This window comes from Octopus bimaculoides, chromosome 1 (assembly GCF_046866305.1).
Source record: "Octopus bimaculoides isolate indiv1 chromosome 1, ASM4686630v1, whole genome shotgun sequence".
Lineage (NCBI taxonomy): Eukaryota > Metazoa > Mollusca > Cephalopoda > Octopoda > Octopodidae > Octopus > Octopus bimaculoides.
In genome coordinates, this window is record NC_142928.1 from 160,599,701 (window position 1) to 160,621,727 (window position 22,027).

At 33.7% G+C, this 22,027-nt stretch overlaps 1 protein-coding gene across 2 annotated transcripts; it reads right to left on the reverse strand.

Annotated features, from left to right (window-relative positions):
- Nucleotides 1–1,486: 1,486 nt before the first annotated feature.
- Nucleotides 1,487–21,998, reverse strand: LOC106881003 (heat shock 70 kDa protein 14). 2 transcript variants are annotated; one of them, XM_014931187.3, is made up of 14 exons: nucleotides 21,769–21,998; nucleotides 11,334–11,414; nucleotides 10,367–10,498; nucleotides 9,436–9,541; nucleotides 8,585–8,675; nucleotides 8,162–8,266; nucleotides 7,830–7,991; nucleotides 6,852–7,007; nucleotides 4,941–5,043; nucleotides 4,486–4,614; nucleotides 3,788–3,880; nucleotides 3,160–3,357; nucleotides 2,167–2,225; nucleotides 1,487–1,672 (listed from the first exon to the last, which is right to left on the reverse strand). In XM_014931187.3, exons 1-14 carry the CDS (start codon nucleotides 21,859–21,861, stop codon nucleotides 1,597–1,599), a joined length of 1,584 nt encoding a protein of 527 aa, XP_014786673.1. In that variant the 5' UTR covers nucleotides 21,862–21,998; the 3' UTR covers nucleotides 1,487–1,596. The 2 variants fall into 2 exon arrangements, with proteins under 2 accessions (XP_014786673.1, XP_052828104.1); XM_052972144.2 differs by having other exon boundaries at nucleotides 11,248–11,414; nucleotides 21,769–21,924.
- Between the last annotated feature and the right edge of the window lie 29 nt (nucleotides 21,999–22,027).

Below are 22,027 nucleotides of genomic sequence, written 5' to 3' on the forward strand. Positions count from 1 at the left end.
CAGCAATCTGAAATCTAACGGCAATTCAGCCCTGCTGCACTGGGTTATATTAAGGAGAATAAACAGAGGTACTTCCTAAAGTAACTTTTTCTTGTATTAGTAATCTACAGTCGCTTGTACAAGCAGAAATTGCAGCATGTCTTCTGCAAGAAAAGCCTATTCCAATTACAAACAACTAATAGTTCAAGTATAAGACTAATTCTCTGATTTTATCCTAACCCAGCATCATGTTGACTGTAAGCAAGAGAGATTGAATAACTGAAGAATATTTTAACTTGCAATTAAGCCAATTATCTTGTATGGACAAACCATCATATAAACTGGAATAAAGTTCAACTGGTTTCATCTTTCAGCAGTTTGTTCCTGCAGTGGATCTGCTCCAAGACACATAATAAGTAAATGGTGGTGATGTAGGAAAATCTCAAATATTAATTTGTGGAGGAAAAAAGTGCAATGATATCATTGAAAGCTGATTGTTTTCAGTTTACCATAGTGGTTTAATATGAATTAAAACCAGTCTTTTTGTTCAACCAAGCATTGCATCTCTATGGATCAGAAAGTTGGTAGTGTGTTCTTTTCTTCTTAGTGGTACAGTAGCCCAAACTAATATATATATATTACTCTTGCCACAACATTAGCAAAATTTTTGCCATCCCTACTGTACATGACAAGATTTGCATCCATATAATTCTTCCTTTGGCATGGCATTAGGTAAATTTATAACCATCTTAATATTAAAAATGAAAGGGTGATGAGCTGGCAAAATTATTAGCAGCATTTCATCTGACTATGTTCTGAGTTCAAATGCTACCAAAGTCAATAAAATAAGTACCAGTTAAGCATTGGGGCTGATGTCATTGACTTACCACTGACCCTGTGCCAAAATTTGAAATCAGTATTATTAAACATGATTTATATTACCCTTTTGAATTCTCACAGACCCCTTTCCACTTGTATGAAGATAAGGATGTTTGGTTGAAATCAATGTGGTTAATGTTCAGTTTGAATTAAGTTTGTGGTTCAAGACTAGAAGAGATTCAGTGGAATGTATTTTCTTCAGGTGAGGGGAAAAAAAAATACAATATTATAAGGCCAATGGTTTTTTTGGGTTTTTTTTTTTCAGTTGCATGCCTTTCTGCCCAAATGTGATGTAGTAATGAAGCATGTCAATCAACACAAATAGATATTTTAACTCTTAATCATAAGTTCATTAGTACAGTACATTGTCATACCTACTGTGATTCATAACTAATTACAGCTTATGAATGTCTTAAATAATCATCATGATCTTATACCATCATGAATTTAATGAAATAGATTAACTGTAAATTAGATCAACATTCTTTCTTGTGTTGAATGAAGAACTTTCAGTATGATCAGAACAATATATGGACACATATTTACAGTGGCAAACACATACTCCATTTCCTTCACATATATACATGCACTTCAAAAACTGGGATTGATATGTCAAATAAATTTAGTCTATAAGTATAAAAAATTATTTATTTATGATTTCTGAAAGCCATTGACGATTTTAAGTAAAGCTGTAGAAAGTTCCAATTACTTTTTTTGTCTAATCTCTTGCTGCCAATATTATCTGACAGGAATTTGTACAGTTAATTTCTTGTGTGTTGTCTCTTCTTGGCAAACAACTTCTAGGAATTTATCTCTGAAGAAGAAAAATGAAAAATAACAAGTGAATATTTAGAAAGAGAATGTTGAATCAATCAAATGAATTGTTAACAGTTACATTTCTACAGATTGGATTTTTGAAATTGATAGTGCCACATTGTAAACAATAGTGTCTGTTGATGATCCAGTGGGTGAGCTACTGTGAGGGTCACAAGTTAGTTAAAAATAGTGCCCAAATCTTTGTGTCTTATAACAAAGAACACATGAGATATGTAAGGAGTACTATGTATGAAACAGACCAGCATTACTGGAAAATCTGAAATATGCTGCATTACACTTCATCTAATGCACAAACATGCCTAAAAGTTGAACAGGTTTAAATTTATGGTACAAAACTCTGCTCAAATTCAATTCACTCAAATACCTTTAATCACAGGTTTACTTGATAACAGTTGAATGGGGCTAAATAACAATACTTTTAACTAGATATTAAATATAAATTACAAAATTGTAAATGAAGTTTGTAAATACCTTGTTAAAACAAACGACGTTGATATAGGAGCTTCTTGAGCAATATTTTTCATTACAACCTGCATGGGAAAGGTTATCAAATTACAATTAATTTTATTGGCATATTCTGTGCCACATCTAAAGCATAAAAATACATGTGGAAGAGAAAACTAGAGAAGAGATTCTAAAAAAGGAAACAAAACCTAGGTTTCAAAATAAACCTATCAAAGGAATAGATCTCAGCAGGAAAGAAGCTATGCTAGATATACTGAAAAGGAATAGGTAAGAACTCTGTTGTTTACCCAAAATAAACAATGAGTACACAGGTTAGCTGTAAGAACATCCAAGAAAAAAAAAAATTTCCAATGCTCAGGCTTTGATAATTCATTGATAACTTCTGATATCTATATGACCTAACTAACAGCAGCAGAAGATGTTCCTAAAACATAGCTAAATTAAGAACAAATTGAGAAAAATTCAGGGAGCTATTTACTTCTGCTAGCAACTCAAGTAGAATAAACCTGCAGAAGACAATCTGGGGAACAATGAGGATAAACATCACTAAATATGATTTTGCAATAAATAGACACCAGCTGAAGAAGACTCATCCAATCCATGCATGTTTAGAAAAACACATAAAATGAGGATTATGATTATTACCTGACCAATGGTGTTTTTACTACTGGGAACACTTCAAGGAAAAGTATATTTAAAAATGTATTTTGTCTTATTTCTATCTAACTTTTTTGTGCTGTAATATTTACAATGTAATGATTATCTTAATTTCATAGTCACTATTACTGACATACCAGAAGTTATAAAATGTTTTTTTGTTTTTATTCATCAATATATATAATTCCCACTGCAAATAAATATATAAAATAATGTATAAATAATAGTTTCAAATTTTAGCTCAGAGTCAGGAGAAGGGGTAAGTTGATTGCAGCAACTCCAGTCTTCAAGTGGTATCAATGTAAAAGGCTTCAGAATCGACAGAAAATGTAAACTACTTACCGATGCAAGAAGTTTATCACTATTCTCATCACCCTCGTCCCTTTCAGGACAATCATCCAATTCCAAAACATCAAGAAAGAATGCACTTTCTTGAGACGAAGCTGAAAAGACAAATTTCTGGTGGGAAGGAATTGGAGTAGATTTGCTAAATACAGTCTGGAAATCCTTATAAGTAGTTTTGTCTCGATTCTCTCGCACCTGAAAAACATTTAATAAAAATTATGCATTTTAACCTTCTTTTCAATCTATTTTCTGAATTAGCATGTGTATGACAATGAGTAGGGTAAAAGCTTAAGAAAATTAAGTACTGTCGTTTTAGAGATTATAGAAATGCTAATGACAATAGCAAGAGGTACAAAGCCTTTAAATTAAGTTATTGATACTCTTACGTGAATTACATAAGACTGTCACAACAGCAACAATATAAGGTCATAAATTATAGCTAGGTGTCTGAAGTGATATAACAATAGTTTACACCTGAAAACTCTCTGGAATACCAACAAAGATAAAAATTTATATAACACTATCTTTAAGAAACTATTATGAACTAAATAGAATTTACATGAATCAAACATAAAACAATTACATGTCAAAATTCTGCAGAATCCAATAATTTATCAAAACTTACTTTTACTGCAATTGCTTGAGACAGAATCTTCACTTTATTTTGATGTTCACTCTCAGGAATTAATTTGTTTTTAAAAGTTTTCAAAATACTGGTCTGATGAACAGAAAAACAAAATCACTTAATTACAATTTAGCATCTCTTTTAAATACTACACAGGAGGATAAATCATTTTCTTTTTATGCAAATATTCCATACTATCCAATATAAATACTGTCAAATACAACCAACCCAGTTTGGTAAATTTGGACATTTCAGAAAAGTATTTAATACAGCAACATGTCTAATACAAGATTTTCATTCATGAGTAACTGGTAGTTGCAAATGAAAAGAGAAAGACTGAGGTGCTATCACACACCAACAAGATTTACCAACTAAAAGAAGAAAATAACCCCATCTTATATTCAAAATCATCATTTACATTTTTTTACACTAGCATTTATTGGATAAGATAGCAATTCTCATCAATGTACCCACTCTACCCTACCCTTTTTTGCTCAATGTAACTTTTAGGACATTGATTCATTCGTTTTTATCACAAGTCCAAACCAGACATAGTTTAATATCTGTAAAATTTGTACATTGCAACTCCTGTAATTTACTGATAAATCTTTCACTATCATTAAATCATTCAATGTCCCTCCTTTGATGCCTATTTTTTTTATTGACTATCTAGTAATTAAGGTTTAAAGTTGTCTTACCTCTTTAGCTGCCCCAATAGCAATGACCTCATCTGGTGGAATGTGATTCAAGATTTTGGCATTTGGAAAAGTTTCAGACACCATCTTCTGCACCAATGGAACTTTAGAGCCACCACCACAAAGTATGACCTGGATGACAAAGTATAAAATATATCTCAAGTCTCAAAATATATCTCAAGTCTAAAATATATCTCAAAAATATATCGTAAGTAAATCACAAAAACATTAAAATATACACACATATGCATATGTATATCCAAAAACACATACATACAACAATATATATAATACAGATTGACAAGGTAACATATTCAAACATAAATTTATTTGCTACTGAAGCTTGTTTTAGCTATCATGGCTAAAAGCATGCTAGATCACTGCCTTCAGTACATGTGTATACACACACACACACACACCTGTCAGATCCCATCATTATTAATTAACAGATACTTTACCTTTTCAATATCAGATTTCTGTAAATCTGCATTGCTAAGAACTTCTTCAATTTTAGCAATACAACGGTTTTTCAAGGAGGTACAAAGACTCTCAAATCTGGCCCTGTTCGGAGAAAAGAAATTAAGTAAACCAATCACAACACAATATTTTAGATACAATATCAGTTTTTTTTTTTTGGCAGGCAGACAGTTGATTAAAATACAATTTATCAGAAATGGTTTAAAAAAAGAAGAAAAAAAAACAAGAAACCAATATAATAGTTGCTTGAATCAACAATTGAATTACAGCAGATATTAAAATAAGGTTATTGAGTTGAATATGTTTTATATATGTTACCTAGTCTTGACGTCTTGCACTAATTAAAAACAAAACTTTGCTGTGACGTTAATTTGCAGTCTTCCATGAAAACATGACCACACTAAAGAAGAAAATATTACCTTATTGGGGGAGGGGGTCTCCTGGGCTTGACATCTAGTAAAGATTATAAACACTTTTCACTATCATACAAAGGGTAACATTTATTTGTAGTCCTCTGTGAAAGAATATCCAGATAAGGGGAAAATTATTTTCCTTGGAAAAAGGTGATGGTTGGCAACAAGAAAGCAACCAGTCATAAAAAATCGCTGTGTGAGTGAGATGAGATTTATTGAAACAGAGTTATGATGATGATCGCCATATTTTATTAAAATATATTTTTTATAAAAATGTAAAACTAGTGTAGCTTGTATGTGTGTGTGTATGTCTATCATGTTTGTTTAGTGATAGATCATACTTCTGTATTGCAGTTACCCATAATGTGAGAAGTTATCATCTCAACACTGAATGATAAGATGTAGCATATGGCAGGTAAAGTTCAGACATATGTAACAATGTCAAACAGACTCTAGAGCTGTATAAAACATGTGAACTGTGTTAGACATTAGGCTACCAGTTCCTAGTCTGTAAATTCATATCCTCTGAAGAGTTTTTGTGGTATCACTGAACATGTTTACTTAATTTTGTAGGCTTTACTTCAACAAGTAGTTGGGAATAGGTACTGGATCTCCTGAAAATGTTACTTTCAATAGATTGGTATCTTGTCCAGTTAAGTATGATCTCTCATCTACTAAATATTACAGAATCCCCTGCTGAATATTTACTGTATGATGATGTTTAACCCAAAATTAACCTTGATCAAAAGTGCTCCAGCAGAAATTGTCCCAACCTTTTAGGTTAATATAAGAATACATTAACTAATGTATCCTTTTACTTAAGATAGTATATTGTAATTTGAGGGAGATTTGGCTACTATTCAAAGCAGGTTGAGCCACCATGGAGAGGTTCTCTCACTGGCTAGGGGAGATATCCTTTCATCACTGCTGATTCTTACCTAATGCACACTGGGTAAACAAGAAACTGCTAAAACACCAAACAATATAAGAAAGTTCTAAATTCAATGTACCAAAATATATTCCTATGACTAAAACTTATATAGAATCTTGCTGTAAAATGAAACTTGGAAACAGTACTAGAAGCTATTAGGTATGTCACAAGTAGCCTTAGTTTTATATGTCAGATCTGAAGTCAGAATAACTAAACAACAGGATGTCATTTTGCTGATTTAAAACAACACGGAAACTTGCTTGTTACTCTTCTTTCACCTTTTAATTTTTCTAAGACCAGACTATGAAAATAGGACACTAAATACAAACTAATGACTAGATCACAAATTCAAACTGAATTAGAGACAAGAAGTTTCAGTTAAAACATACATATACCTGTGCTAAAAAACAAATTCCACTTCATACTCAAGTGGCTATCTATGGGAGACATGGTATTTAAAAAAAACTAACTGATCAATCCTGACATTAAAAACGTATGTGAAAACAATAAACATTATTAACACTATTTGAATACTGGAATGAACTTACCGTGAAACAGAAGTTGAGAAGTCCATGCCATCATAGAGTGAGTCAACAGAACAATGGGAGTTACTAACAGTTGATAAGGCATGTTTGCACATCTCTGCACCTCGCTGCAATTTTGCAATTGACCGACTGTTATCACTGATGTCATGCCGGCACTGCCTGAGAAATTAAAATTTATTTTTTGCATGTCAAACAACCTTGTATATAATTATCATTATGAACAGCAGTAGCAGTTGATTATTGGGAAATGAAAGTAAATTAGAGATTCACTCATTGACGTGTAAGTCATTTGCTAATTATTCACTCAAATAATGTAAGAAAGTACAATACTCAAAGACTGATGTAGCAATATTCATATTAATTACAACAAAGACAAAAGAAACATGCTGGAAGGGAGTAATTACAGAGGTTTCAAACTGTTAAAATAAGCTGAAAGAGCTTAAAGTATATTCAGCATTGGGCTAACAAAGATGCAGTTTGGGTTTACTGAACGTGACTATAGAAAAACATGGAAAAAGTTCAAGAAGCAGTTACCTATGTCAACAATGAAGGTTTTTACAAAGTGTGATACTACATAGAAATGAAACAATTAACACATAGGAGACCTGCTGACATAGCAAAGGAGTGGCTGTGTGGTAAGTAGCTTGCTTAACAACCACATGGTTCCGGGTTCAGTCCCACTGCGTGGCACCTTGGGCAAGTGTCTCCTACTATAGCCTTGGGTCGACCAAAGCCTTGTGAGTGGATTTGGTGGACAGAAACTGAAAGAAGCCCGTCGTATATATGTATATATATGTACGTGTGTATGTATATGTTTGTTTGTCTGTGTTTGTCCCCCCAACATCGCTTGACAACCGATGTTGGTGTGTTTACGTCCCCGTAACTTAGTGGTTCGAGGTCGATTTGCTCGACTAAAGGTGGTGCTCCAGCATGGCCACAGTCAAATGACTGAAACAAGTAAAAGAGTATGAAAACATTTACCTTTTGAATTCTCCTTGAAGATGTTGCAAGAGAACCTCAGTAAAGTTGTCTCCACCCAGACTGTAATCTGACACCCCTGCTACTATAGAGTAGATCCCTCCACATAACTTGATCAGTGTCACATCACAGGATACACCACCAAGTCGAAATACAAGTACATGCCTACAATAATGGAAAGGATATTAAAAATGTATCTACCAAAAAGACACACATAAAACATGTAAACACACACCTACAAATATGTCCACAATTTTCACACATTAACATTTAAACGATAAAGCAAATTTCGTTGTTGAAAATATGCAGAATTCAAGCAAAAAACTATTACAAACCCTGAAACGCAGGATTCATCCTGTTGCACATCATATGCTAAAGCAGCAGCTGCAGGCTCATGAATTATTCGTAGAACTTGGAAACCAACTTTTGTAGCAATCTGTCTGTAAAGAAAACAAAAAAGTATGGCAATGATCTTTTATTTGAACTTGAAGTAACATTATATAACTTTCCATACCTGTTTTTCATGTAAAAAAAAAAAGTTTTTTTAATTCCCTGTGTTCAAAAGCACAGAGCAACTGGTCATAATGTCAACAAAGAATGTAAACAATCATTTGACATTTCACTCAACTGAAGCCATGAAATATCAACATTCACACACATTTGCACAAATACCTACATACAAATTTGATAGTATATTATGCATATTATATAACAAAGTATAGCTGATGGATGACTGAAAGAGTTTTCTTTTTCCTTACCGAAGTAGATTTTCTTGGTCCGTCGTGAAATTAACCGGTACAGCAAGTACAGCATCAAAACAGCCTTTACCAGCTTTGCTCTGACCAATCTCTGTTAAACACAGCAGGAATAATCATGAAATAATCAGCAGATAAATAAAAATGATACAGATGTAACCACTAAGATGATATCACTTAGAAATAGTAATATACATATATATATATAGTAACCATTAATGCTGTTAGCAGTTATGATCTATGAAAAGTTAATAGATTGACAACAGGGTTGACAGTTAAGAGAGTAATAGTAATTAAATTGTGTTGTCAGCAGATTTGAAAAGTAATGAAAGGTAAAGTAAAAAGCTTTAGAAAAGATTTTCTTTAAAATATAGCACATGAATATAAATTAGTATTCTGTGGTGACTCTTAAAAACAATGAAAATAATTAACATGCTCAGCAATTGAAACTTAATTTGAAGTTCGTAAATGTTATTTTAGATTAATTGACATTATTTTGTACTTCATTTGATGGTTGCTAAGCTGACATTTCTAAAGCACAAAAGCCAGAGGCAATGATATGACTATGTTCAAGTTGCTAGAAATAGCAGTCAAACCACTTGGAAATTGCATCCCACTACCTTAAAAAAGAAGGAAAAACATTTTTCATAATATAGTTAAAAGAAAATGACAGGTGTTTCTGCTAGTGTGTGTGTGTATACATATAGCATCTAAAAACAGTTGAAACAATATAGAAAAAACAAAAGATGAAACTAAAAGTGTAGAATGCTCTTGCTCTCTCTCTCTCTCTCTCTCTCTCTCATCTGGTAACAATATATCTAAGAAATATGTGACAGTAATATATAATTACCTACCAAGTAATTTCTTAAATAAAATCTCTAAAATCTCTGATACTGAGAAGACAGTTACTTTGCCTTTAAAATCCACCTCAAAAGCAACATCTTCCTTCCGGTTGACAACCTTAAAATATAAAAGTTACATGAAGTTGAAATAAGATTTAACAAATATTGGTTTCAAGTTTTGGCACAAGTCCAGCAACTTCAAGGGAGTGGGTAAGTCGATTACATCAACCGCAGTGCTCAACTGGTACTTATTTTATCAACCCCTAAAGGATGAAAAGCAAAGTTGGCTGCAGCAGAATTTGAAGTTAGAAACATAAAGACAGACGAAATGCTGCTAAGCATTTTGCCCAGTGTGTTAGTGATTCTGCCAGCTTGCCACCTTAGATTTAGCGAATGTTGAAAGATAAGCATTAAACCCTTCACCATTTAAGCCAGCAAGATCAGGCCCAATTATTCTACTTGTTTTATGTTCATAGTACCAACCTACCATACAATATCATTCTAAAGATAAACAATTACATCATTGAAATCTTGAAGTAATCTTGAACTCAAAGCAATCTGAATGCTAAAAAGTTAAGGTGTAGCAGTCATCTGATATATAATTTCAATATAAGATTAAATGGATACAGAAAATACCCAACATCACTAAAATAAATCCATAAAGAAAATAAGATTTTTTTCTCTATTCTAGGACATTAAAAGTGACCTAAGATGCCAGTGGTTCATTTTATGTTACTCACCCTGCATTTCGTATGAGGCCAGACCACTCAAAATCTGAGTCACCCAGTTCAGGAATTGAAACCACGATCTTACTATCATGAGTCCAACATCCTAACCACTAAGCCATGCACCTCCACCTAGTTCTTTTATGACTCTGTAATTTCAAGGTCCTGTAAAGTCTTTAAAGAAAGTCAAGCATGAAAAAAAAAAGTACAAAATTTACCTGAACCTGTTTTTTATTCATGAACTGTTTTGTAGTTTCATGTTGGAAAGGTTTGCCTAATAACTGTTTGACGTGGTATATTGTGTTCTTTGTGTTCCGTACATAGCCCTGCTTTGCAGCGAAACCAACAGCCTGAAACAAGGAAAGAAATATTCAAATGTGAAAGAATGTTCTTAATGATGTATTTTGTCACAGACTTTATCACATCTCTCTCATGACAAAGATGGACTGGGGAGTAATTGTTGCTGTTTGATATATAATCAAGTAATATCACAATATTTCATGGCTCAATGATTAACTGATGCTACTACATTCTGTGAATTGATGATTACCATATTTAATGGCCTATAAGATGCACGAGTGCATAGGACACACCCTAGCCTAGGCTATACTTTTGTAAAATAAATTACCACTAAAATAATGTTTTAATTCCTCCACTTACCTGTATAACTTTATGTTATTATTGGTAATTATAAGCAATTTATTGCATCCACATTCGATATAAACATACCGTAGGCAATTATTCACCAATAGATGGCAACATGTTTTTTAAACATACATACCGTTTTGAGCCTACATTGAGTGCATTGGACATGGGGATTTTTTAAGCCATTTTTGGGTAAAATAGGTGCGTCTTATAGGCCATCAAATACGGTAATTGAAATACAAAATAGATATTGTATGTAAATAATTAAAGAACCATCAAGACAATTTATATTATGACATAAGCATCACCAGCAATTTAATAATTTTCTTGATGCCACAGATCAGTCTTAAAGTAAGCTCAAAAATTTAAAAATAAAGTTTTAATATCTCATTTCAACTAGAACATATGAACAAATGAACAATGACCAAAAGACAGTAAGAAATTAGCAGTATACCATGGAACAAATAATTCATCATATCATGATCTGTAATTCTATGAATTTTATCATATTTGTGAGCATGGAATAAAAAGTTGTTTTACCATATCATGTTCTGTGAAAGCCACAAAACAAGGAGTGGTACGATCACCAAGATCATTTGCAACAACATCAACTCGTCCATCCTGAAAAAGTAAAATTTTAGAATGTTACAAAATTTCAAATGCTAATTTAATTGTTTTTGCTTTTCAACAATAACAACAAATTTAAACAAAAATATATTTAAATATTCCAAATCATGCTATTCACTTTCATTTGTATTTTATAAATGGCCTTCAGAAGATTGAGTATCCTCACTTTGGTTTAAGTACTTTTGCCAGCCAGTATTAGTTACATCCAACTTCCCAAACTGAAATGAACAGAATATTTTCTCATTCATTTCTTTATCTTTCCCCACCTAGAAAACACAGATTCTATAAGAGAAACTTATTATTAAAACCCTAAAAGTGAAGCAAAAAATGCTAGTTTCAAACTTATATTAACATAAATAAACCCTATCAGAGCTTCATTAACATCAGACGAAAGGACAAACAGCAGTGATACAGCAAGAGAAGGTAGTCATCCTTTGGTTACAGATGTGAAGTAGACAAAATTTCCTGTCTTACTGCACCTATTAATCTAGATGGAGATGGTAAAAGTTTTTGCTCTTTGGGTTCTCTTAAGAATCCTTTATACATCACTGACAGTCAGTAGATGTTGACAGAATAGATAGACACAGCTAATCGGTATCATCGGATAGATGTGACACAACAAATGTAAACTAGACCTTGTTGTCAGAAGTTTAACTTTTTAGCATTTCAAACTGGCCATATATGGACCAAATATTTTGCCTGTTTTATATTCAAACTGACCAGATACAACCTCTCACATCTACCCTACAATGTCATTCTAAATTAGAGATTAATGTTGCTAAATTAAATACAGAAACTACGTTAGAGATGTATGAGAGTGTGTAATGGAAAGAAAGCCTAACACCTAAAACAAGTAGACACCCTTCAATACAGGGCTTGTTATAAAGGATGTTGTTGTGAGACATACAAAGAAATTCATGTTGTTGAAACACAAAACTTCTGCAAAACAAAAACAAATGCTTGATGTGGTTAAATCTAATGTTGATTTCTACCCAATTCCTGGTAGAAAAGGTGTCATCAAAGATTAACTATTGCTACAGTGATCACCTTTTGTCAGTATGAAGGCAGGGTTTCCTAACAGTGAGATTGATGAAAAATTATCAACAGAAAGATTTTTGTATGTCATTCAGGATAGAAAAGCTTTTCATGGAAAAAAGTAGTGTTAACAGATATCTGCAAGAAATGTAAGTTTGCTGTCATAATTATTTATGAAAGTATACACATTTCAGTTGTGAAAATTTCAATTACAGTTGAGAGATACAAGATTGGGTTGTAATGTAAATAAAAATTGCATCACTTTCTGACTCCCCCACATACATTAATTTGAATAAGAATGAGGTCCTAAATGTACAGTTACATACTTTAGTTGTTGAAAATGAAATGGTTCTTGGTTTTCACAGTGTCAAATCTACATTTTGAAAACGAAACTTCTTTAGACATTATTACTGGATTTGCAAGAGATAAATGTTCTTCATGATAGGCATCACAAGTGGGCTCTAGACATTACTGAAAGGTGATATGCCTCCTGTTTTGTTAAGAGTGCATCTGTCATTCTCTTACTCTTTGTACTGGCCATGTTATCAACATATTGCTGTTGTGTTTCAAGGTTTTCTTAAAAGATTTAACCCCTTACTTTCTTCACAGCAGAGAAAAACAATTTATTCAGAAAGAGATTGAAACAACTTGTCATAAAATGCCTAAACTTGCACAAAAAAAAGGTGGCTTTCTTGAGAAAGTTATTATAGTGATATTAGAGTATTTGTAAATACAAAGTGAACTGGAAGCAGACAAAAGTTGATGGTACCAGGAAAATTTATAACTACAGAGCCAAGCACATGCTACTATTCCTTTTACATAAGAGTTTCCTGGATGTTGAATTCCAGTCTGAGTATTTCAGGTTGCATTTTCTATATTTAATATTATTTGAATCCAAAAATCTCTTGAGTTACTTAAGCAGATCTTTATATTCAAATAAGAGAAAGGTTTCCTTTCAATGATGGAATTATTGCTAATCTAAAGGTATTTTACCCAAATGTAGCTCACAATTTCAACAGATCTCCTACATTTACTATTCCAGTAGCCGTTCATTCATTCCCCCTCCACTTTAACAAAACAGACTAAATTTAAATATGTTGATGATCAGTAGATGAGTAATTATTTAACAACAAACAATTATTTTTAGTCAAATTAAACAAATAATCAATTAGTTAGTTGGATATTTAACCAACTGACTAATTATAAAGAAGTGAAATTGAGCCAGTGCGTGTGTTAATAACATTGGCATAATGACTCTCCCTAGACACACAAAAATTTGTTTCAACACACGAATTCACATAAAGAATCTTGTACACCAGAAACGAAAACGAAATTAACTGATCACTATGGATAATATTCCAGAATATTATTACAAGTTAAAAACGTCATTCCACAATGTAAATTATGGATACTGTGGTAAGCTGCATGCTTAAAGTAAAACCATGTGACTTGTAATCAAATTTCATGAGTAATTTAATTATCTTGCCACATTTGTTAGCATGCTTTGAAATAATACGCTCACAAATGAAGTGTGTCAAAACAAAAAAGTACTAATTCTTTAAAAGCAGAGCATGTAAAATATAATTACTTGCTAGTAATGATATAGAATGCAACATGTGGCAGACCAGAAAAGAATTAATGAAGAACTTGGAAGAAGAAACTGAAAATAAAAGATAGTTGGAAAGAATTTTGAAAGGAAAAAGAACAGAACAAACTGTTTACTAAGGGTAAATTGAAGAAGGATGGGGAGTAAATACAGTTATGCTAGATGTCTTCTTGTTGGCACTCCGTCGCTTACGACGTCGAGGGTTCCAGTTGATCCGATCAACAGAACAGCCTGCTCGTGAAATTAACGTGCAAGTGGCTGAGCACTCCACAGACACGTGTACCCTTGACGTAGTTCTCGGGGATATTCAGCGTGACACAGTGTGACAAGGCTGACCCTTTGAATTACAGGCACAACAGAAACAGGAAGTAAGAGTGAGAGAAAGTTGTGGTGAAAGAGTACAGCAGGGTTCGCCACCATCCCCTGCCAGAGCCTCGTGGAGCTTTAGGTGTTTTCGCTCAATAAACACTCACAACGCCCGGTCTGGGAATCGAAACCGCGATTATATGACCGCGAGTCCGCTGCCCTAACCACTGGGCCATTGCGCCTCCACCAGATGTCTTCTAATGATGCGGGGTGGGTCTTTCGACTCAGGGTTTTTCTGCACGCCTGATCTGGAGTTTCCTTAAAATTTCATTGGTAACCCTGCTGCAAAGAAACATGTTGCAGAGCCCTCAATGTAGATCCAGGACTTGATTTAATAGACGGGATTAAAGAGTAATGTCCACTAAATAAATGAAGAAATTTAAAACCAAAACTAATATCCCTTGGTAAAAATTTGGGGCTATATTTTATCGGCCTCGGAATAATGAATAGTAATGATTCCTACCATTTCCACAACCCGTCCCACCCAAATAAATATTTCAACTAACTATCACTAGGCTTTGCAAAATAATATTCGGTAATGTAACATGATAAAAATTCTGTATAATTCCAAATTTTGCAATAGGTGATACTCAAGCGTATAAGGAGGCGGGGAGCTAAGACCATATCGAAAGACTTTTATATTTGATAACGTAAATCACCGTCAATTTTTTTTAACGTATTTACTCAAACGTACAGTAAGTGCGTTCACGTGACCTGTTTGTTTAATGATGTTATATGTAAACAAACGCACGTTGTGAATTCAGTGGTACGCTTTCAGACATACTTAAAGAGGCGTTTTTACTTTTGTTTTCCCTTTATGTTAGTGAAGGGCCTTATAGCAACTATAAATGTATATGACAAAGGCATAAGTGGATGAATAAATACCTGTCAGAGACTAACAGCCATACCTCCCTCAAATTACCTACCTACTTTAAACGGGGAGATATACTGAATATATATCACCCACATCATCATTTAGCATCCACATTTCCATGCTTGCAAGTTTCAGGCGGAATTTGTTGAGGTAGATTTTCTACATCTAGATACCTTTCATGTCATCAACCTTCACCACTTTCCAAGTAAGGTTAAATTTCCCCATAGTCAGACATTCTTTTTCATGGAAGACTGAACAACATGGCTTGTATGATGATGATGCCCATTTACAACCACCATGTAGTATCTAAACAAGGGTCCATACAAACACATACATGTACATGACAGCTTCTTTCAGTTCCCGTCTATCAAATCTACTGAGAGGGCTTTGATCGGCCCCGGGGCTATAGTAGAAGACACCTGCCCAAGATGCCGCACAATGAGACTGAATATATAAATACATTTTTAAAAAATTATAGCGGACTGCAGTAACTATTTGTTAGAAGTGATAGAATGGGATCTGTACCAGGATTTGGTGAAGACAGTGCACCCAAAATTGTAGCTGAGGGTACCGATGATATCACATAACACTGGGCGTTGATGCAAATGAATGTCGTGACAACTTTTGCACGACAGAATTCACGAAATTAGAAACTACTGTATTATAGTGTGGATAGCTGGATATTCTAACAACTACGTGGACATAAACTTCGATATGTACTCGTACGACACCTTGCAGTCCACAGGAAATTCCGAGTGTGCAAAGACAAAGCATTAAGAATACGAGTATAGGGAGGAAATAATTTGCTAGCGAAACATTAACCCCGCCACATACACACACCCCTGTCTCCTAAAAATAAATTAAGTTTTATGAGGCAGAAAAAAACCTTAGAGAAACATGATAGTTTTCATTATCATGTATGAAACATTTAGGTTATATGCATATTGTAATAAAGTAAATAATAACAAGTGTTTATCGGGAGAGACAGCACTCACTAGAGGAGCTTGTAAGAATGAAAGGGGCAGGCCAACAAACTGACATGTTTAATACAAATTCCAATGGTTTTCAACTTTTTAAACTTGTTCAATACTATGAGGAAGAAATAAGAAGTAGGAGGATGCAAAATATTTTGTCTCCTCGTTAATACAAAAGAAGGATGTTAGTTTAGCCCTAATTTTGGTGGTGGTGGTGGTGGAGGACCTAGTATTTGTCAATTTGAATACCATTACACTATAACACAATCTAGTATATGCACAGATACACAGAGGACGTTACTAAATCAACAAATACTGATGCCAGATCCACCAGGAAAAGAAACGCCTCCTACTCAACCTATTAGTCCCAACAAGTGACAATGTATCTTTCAAAGAAACAGGAGAAATTATCCAGATATAAAGATTAAAAAAATATAGATAACCTGAATGTGAAGTCTAAAAATAGAAATTATCCCTACAAGTGTCTAGAGAATGATGTAAAAAAGCATGCAAAGATATAGCCAAAATCCTAAGACTTAAATATGCACAACATACAGAAACTAGCACTACAAGACACTGCACATACCTAAGTGAAATCATGCAATAAAAATAAGACACCAGAAAAATAATAATTGCTTCTAGCATAGGCACAAGGCTTGAAATTTGGGAGAAGGATTAGTTAGTACCATTAACCCCACTACTAGATAGGTACTTAATTTTATCAAGCCTGAAATGATGAAAGGCAATGCTGACTTTAGCAAGATGTAACCTCAAAACATAAAGAGCTAGAACAGACACTGCAAATCATTTTAACTAAAGCTTTAATGATTCTGCCAACTCACTGCAATAGGAATAATAGTAATGCTTTGTAATTTTGGTACAAGGCTAGTAATTTTGAGGGGGAAAAGTTACATCATCCTCTAGCACTTGATTGGTACTTCATTTTATTGAACCCAAAAGGAGGTAAAGATGACCTTGGAGGATTTGAACTCAGAATGTGAAGAGCTGGGAAAAATGCCACAAAATATTTTGTCTGATGCACTAATAATTCAGCCAGCTCACCACCTTAATAATAAGCTATCTACTAAAGGTACAAGGCATGAAATTTGGGAAGAGGGGGCTAGTTGATTAATACATAATGAATTGGAAGAAATGCCACTTAGTATTTTGTTTGGTGTGCTAACAATTCTACCAGCTCAACGCCTTGAAAATAATAATTCTTTCTGATTTTGGCACAAGACCAGCAATTTTGAGACAAGGGGTTAATTGATTACATTGACCCCAATACTTGATTGGTAGTTTGTTTTATCAACCCCTTGGGGATGGAAGGCAAAGTTGATTTAGATGGGACTTGAACACTAATAATGATAAAGAAAAAATGTGAACTATAATTAGTATGCTGTATTTACTTGTTATGTGGAAAAAAAAACTGGAAATTTGGACACTAGGTCAATTTTGCAACCCTACTGCCCATACACTTTCAATAGAAGCTTTAATGAGAACTTTATGTCAGCATCAAAATATTGCTGATGAAGACTGGATTACAATTCAGGAACTTAAGGGATCCAAAAACACAATGACTAATCATAGATATAACCAGTTATGAACATAATGTGAAAATTGTGATACTATGTGGGACATAAAACACTCAAAAGATATAAAGTTTGCTGCAGGTGTCCATGAAGAAATGATAGAATTGTGCTTAAAAGTAGAAAAGGTTGTTGCTTATTTTTAACAGGGTGGTTTAAGGTCTCATCTCAAACTATGACAAATTCTTAGTCTGAACAACTTATCTGCATTGTAATATGCTGGATTATTTCAGGGATTATCCCAGGACATAATCAAGCATGATCTCAAAATTAATAGCAATTTAGGGTGGTCGTCAACTGGAATCAATTATGTCAAGATCTAGCTGTGGTATACTTTCCAACAAAGCAAAACCTTTAGCAAATAGGACAGACCGGGGGTTACTGTGGAAATTAACATATATTTGTTTGTACATTGCACATATCATATTAGGAGAATTACAAGAGCCCAGTATAACTTCAGAACCTTGAAAGAAAAGACTTCATTATCCCCAATGATTACAAAAGTGATGAAGGACTGTTCCAGGTCCCATCATTGGGTAGATTATGTGGACAATTTTAGCAATCATCATGGTATCATTAACCACTCAATATATGTAAATCCAGTCTTGAGTCACAATAATCCAAATGTTAGTACATTTAATGTAATCTTCAGGCAGACTCAGCATTGGGTCTTTGAATGAGGGTACAGTTTAACAGATGGATTTTCAGTTTCCATCAAGCCAATTTTACTCACAGGCTTTGGTCTACACCTAAGGTTATGTAGGAGGTGTTGACTAGTGAGACTGAAAAGGTTAAACTATTCAACCATGAGTCCACAAGAGCGATTGAAGGAGCCTTTATTTGGTCACTCAACCTACTAAAAATAGTAACTAAATCTCCTTCAGATCACACCCTACTGACTTGAAAAAAAGGGAAGGACACATTTTATAACTTATTCCTAGATACCCCTAAAGAGAAAATGTGGCTAGGTAAAAGGCCTTTGACCAGAGGTATGAACCAGAGCTAAACCACAACTTGTACTTTCCAAACTAGCTATGTCTCATAAATTCTCACTACATATAATGTATAGTTGCAGTTACTGTCGTGAAGACAATGAAATTGTAGTTTTAACTGCCACTTATAACAAAAAATAATTTTTTTATTATTAAGGAGTTAAACTAATTATGTAGATAAAATTTTGACAATTATTTTCTTCGTATAGTATTCCTTTTGTTAATTTTTTTTCTTTTCCAACCATGAATAATTTGCAGTTTCTTTTATAACACCTAGCAGTAATAATGATCCCCAACATAAATTACTTCTTCGTTTCCATGATCCCATGTTGTCAGAAACAGGTGTTTTCCAAGTCAAAAATGAAAGTACTTTTATTGATAAAATTAATGAGAACCAATATCTTTTATTTCCTGTTTTTCGCACTATTCTACGACACTTCAAACGCTATTTCTTTCGTAATCGCCTCATCGTTCTAAAACCATTCTAAAACAAAAAATTCAGGTTCTTTCAAAGTTCATAAATATTTATGACATCAACTAAATTTAAATGTTGAACTGAATCTAATGGTTTTTGTGTGTTTCTTAAACGGCTTATAAACACCTTCCACGCTGCAATTGTTTTCGTTCCAGCACACAATCTCAGATCAGGTCACGTGCTATGCAAGTACATCTCCGTAATATATATATATAGATCAGGGTCGCCAACTATTACAACCATTAGGCTATGGATCATATGGTATCAGGCAACACAATACGAATAGCTATTGTTTTATTGTAAAACAACATTGCTGACTTACACAAGAGAGTTTTTCTTGGAAGATGTCTATTCGTAATGACAATTTCTTGCGAGAAACTCTTTTGGTACAGCTCCACAGTATCCACCTGCACGATGCAGGTCTTCAATGAGCTCACCACACCCATAAAGAAGTCGAATACAATGAAGGTCATAAATTATCAGAGAAGTAATTATGACTCTGGTATTTTATGTTCGTTGTTCTAACTTTTTTCTATTAATAATCAATACGCTAACATGATTTATATTATGCTTTGTAATGTAATCAAAATATTTGCTGGATCCAACTTCAATAACTGTTTTAAAGTTTGGCATAGTGCCTGCAATTTTTTTGGGGGGGAATGGGTAAGTTGATTATATCAACGGCAGTACTTGACTGGTACTTTATTTTACCTACTCGGAAAAGGGTGAAAGGTGGATGCTTTAAAATTTCAAGACGGCATTCCACTGTTCATTTTTGTTCCTTATTTGATTCTGCAAGAAAACATTTTCACTTTACGGCCTGGAAAATACATTTGACAAGCTATTTTTTTTTTTACTTTCATGGACCCTGGAAACAAAGAAGCACCAGCACAATTTCACAAATTTTGAACAAGGGGATAATCAAATCGATCTCAATACTTAATTGATACTTATTTTATCAATCTCGACAGTGATTTGAACTAAGAACGTAAAGGGAAACAACTAAGTATTGAAAACTGTCCTATCGATTCTTTCATCCATCACTAATAATTTCTTTAAATTTTGATAAATTTTTACAAATACACCTGCCGCCTCGCAATGAGAGGGTGGTTTACCAAGAGAACGAGTGATTTTCAATGAGTTTGAGATTCAGATTCGTTCAAAATATATTTTTAAAAAACGTAGGACAAACATAAATATCACCTTCAAAATGAGATAAGTGTAACAGAAAAAAAATTTACCTTACTTTTATCTCCAACAAAATTTGATGGAGTGTGATCGATCAAATCAACCACTCTACTGCATTAATAATGAAGGGTGTATGTGTGGAAGCGGGTATGTGTGAGGCGCGCCTATTTCGCTTTTAGACTCGGACCTACTTTATAAGAATGGGATATAGAAACTTTGCGACGCTCGTATCTTCAAATTACACAAAATAAAATACCGTCAGGACTCAATACAATTAGTGATATCAATTGTAAACAAGAAAATATTCGGTTATGTAGAGGAATGTACGGAATAAAGAACGGTACGGGAAGACTAATGAGAACGTGCATTATTCATACCATTTCTAAGGGTATTACGCAACAAATAGAAATGGAATCTTCACAGCTAACTACGAATTTATTATAAGGACTCAAATCTATTAACAAAGGGAATTAGATATTCATAATTTCCTAAAGAGTATTAGCAACTTGAAGTAAAATAACTTTTTCAGGTCACTTAGTTCTACATGTCAGAGAAAGCACGTGGTCTGTCCCAGATGATATAACGCATCACAATATATTGAAAACAAAGAGATATATCAAGAGCTAACGGTTTCACTTCTGTATTTTATGAAGTGGAGTTTTATTTACATGATATATAATAAATGTGACAGACATTACAAATAATTTTCATTTATATATTTTTGCCATCTAAATGACTGGTTACGCGCATCCTTTTTTGTGATATACATTTTGCACAAAAATTATTTTTGTGATCAGCGATACTTGTGAAACTGAGTAGGAAGAGTAATTTTAGCTGTTTAATAAATTATTACACACTTATTTCTCTTTTGAATATTTTTCATCTCTTGTTTGTCGTAAACTCAACAAGACATAGATATCGGGCTAACAAAGGCACACATACATTGATAGATATTGATAAAATAAAGACACTCATATACATAAATATGAGATTTAACACGAGTTACGTGACAAGTGACACTCGCTAAACTCTGAATAGTAACAGTTCCTTCAACATTAGTAGTGTGTGCACACGGGGCTGTGTATGTATGTGTAATTGTTAAAGGGCCTATGAGACCTTCCGACTACTAGGATGTCCTCAAACTCTGCAGCACTCATCACCAAGAAGGAAGTAAATGAAACTGATTTTAAAAAACTTAAGACATAAGAAATCGGGAAACGATAGATTTTAAAATTGTTTAAAACGTCACCTTTGTAAAAGCAACACAAGCAGCCGATGAACCGAGATGTAGGCCGAATCCTGCAGAGCCCACCGTTCCAGCCTGCACAGCCGGTGAAGCCATGGCTGATACGATAGAAAGCTTCTCAGTGATAAGTGTTTCCTTACTTTCTTCTCTGCATTCTTTGCTTTACTTAAGAAGATTATGATGATGATGATGACGAAGGGAGATAATCGGTGCCATCTTTTTTTTTTCTAAAGTGGAACTCTCTAATTAGACGCCACTTCGT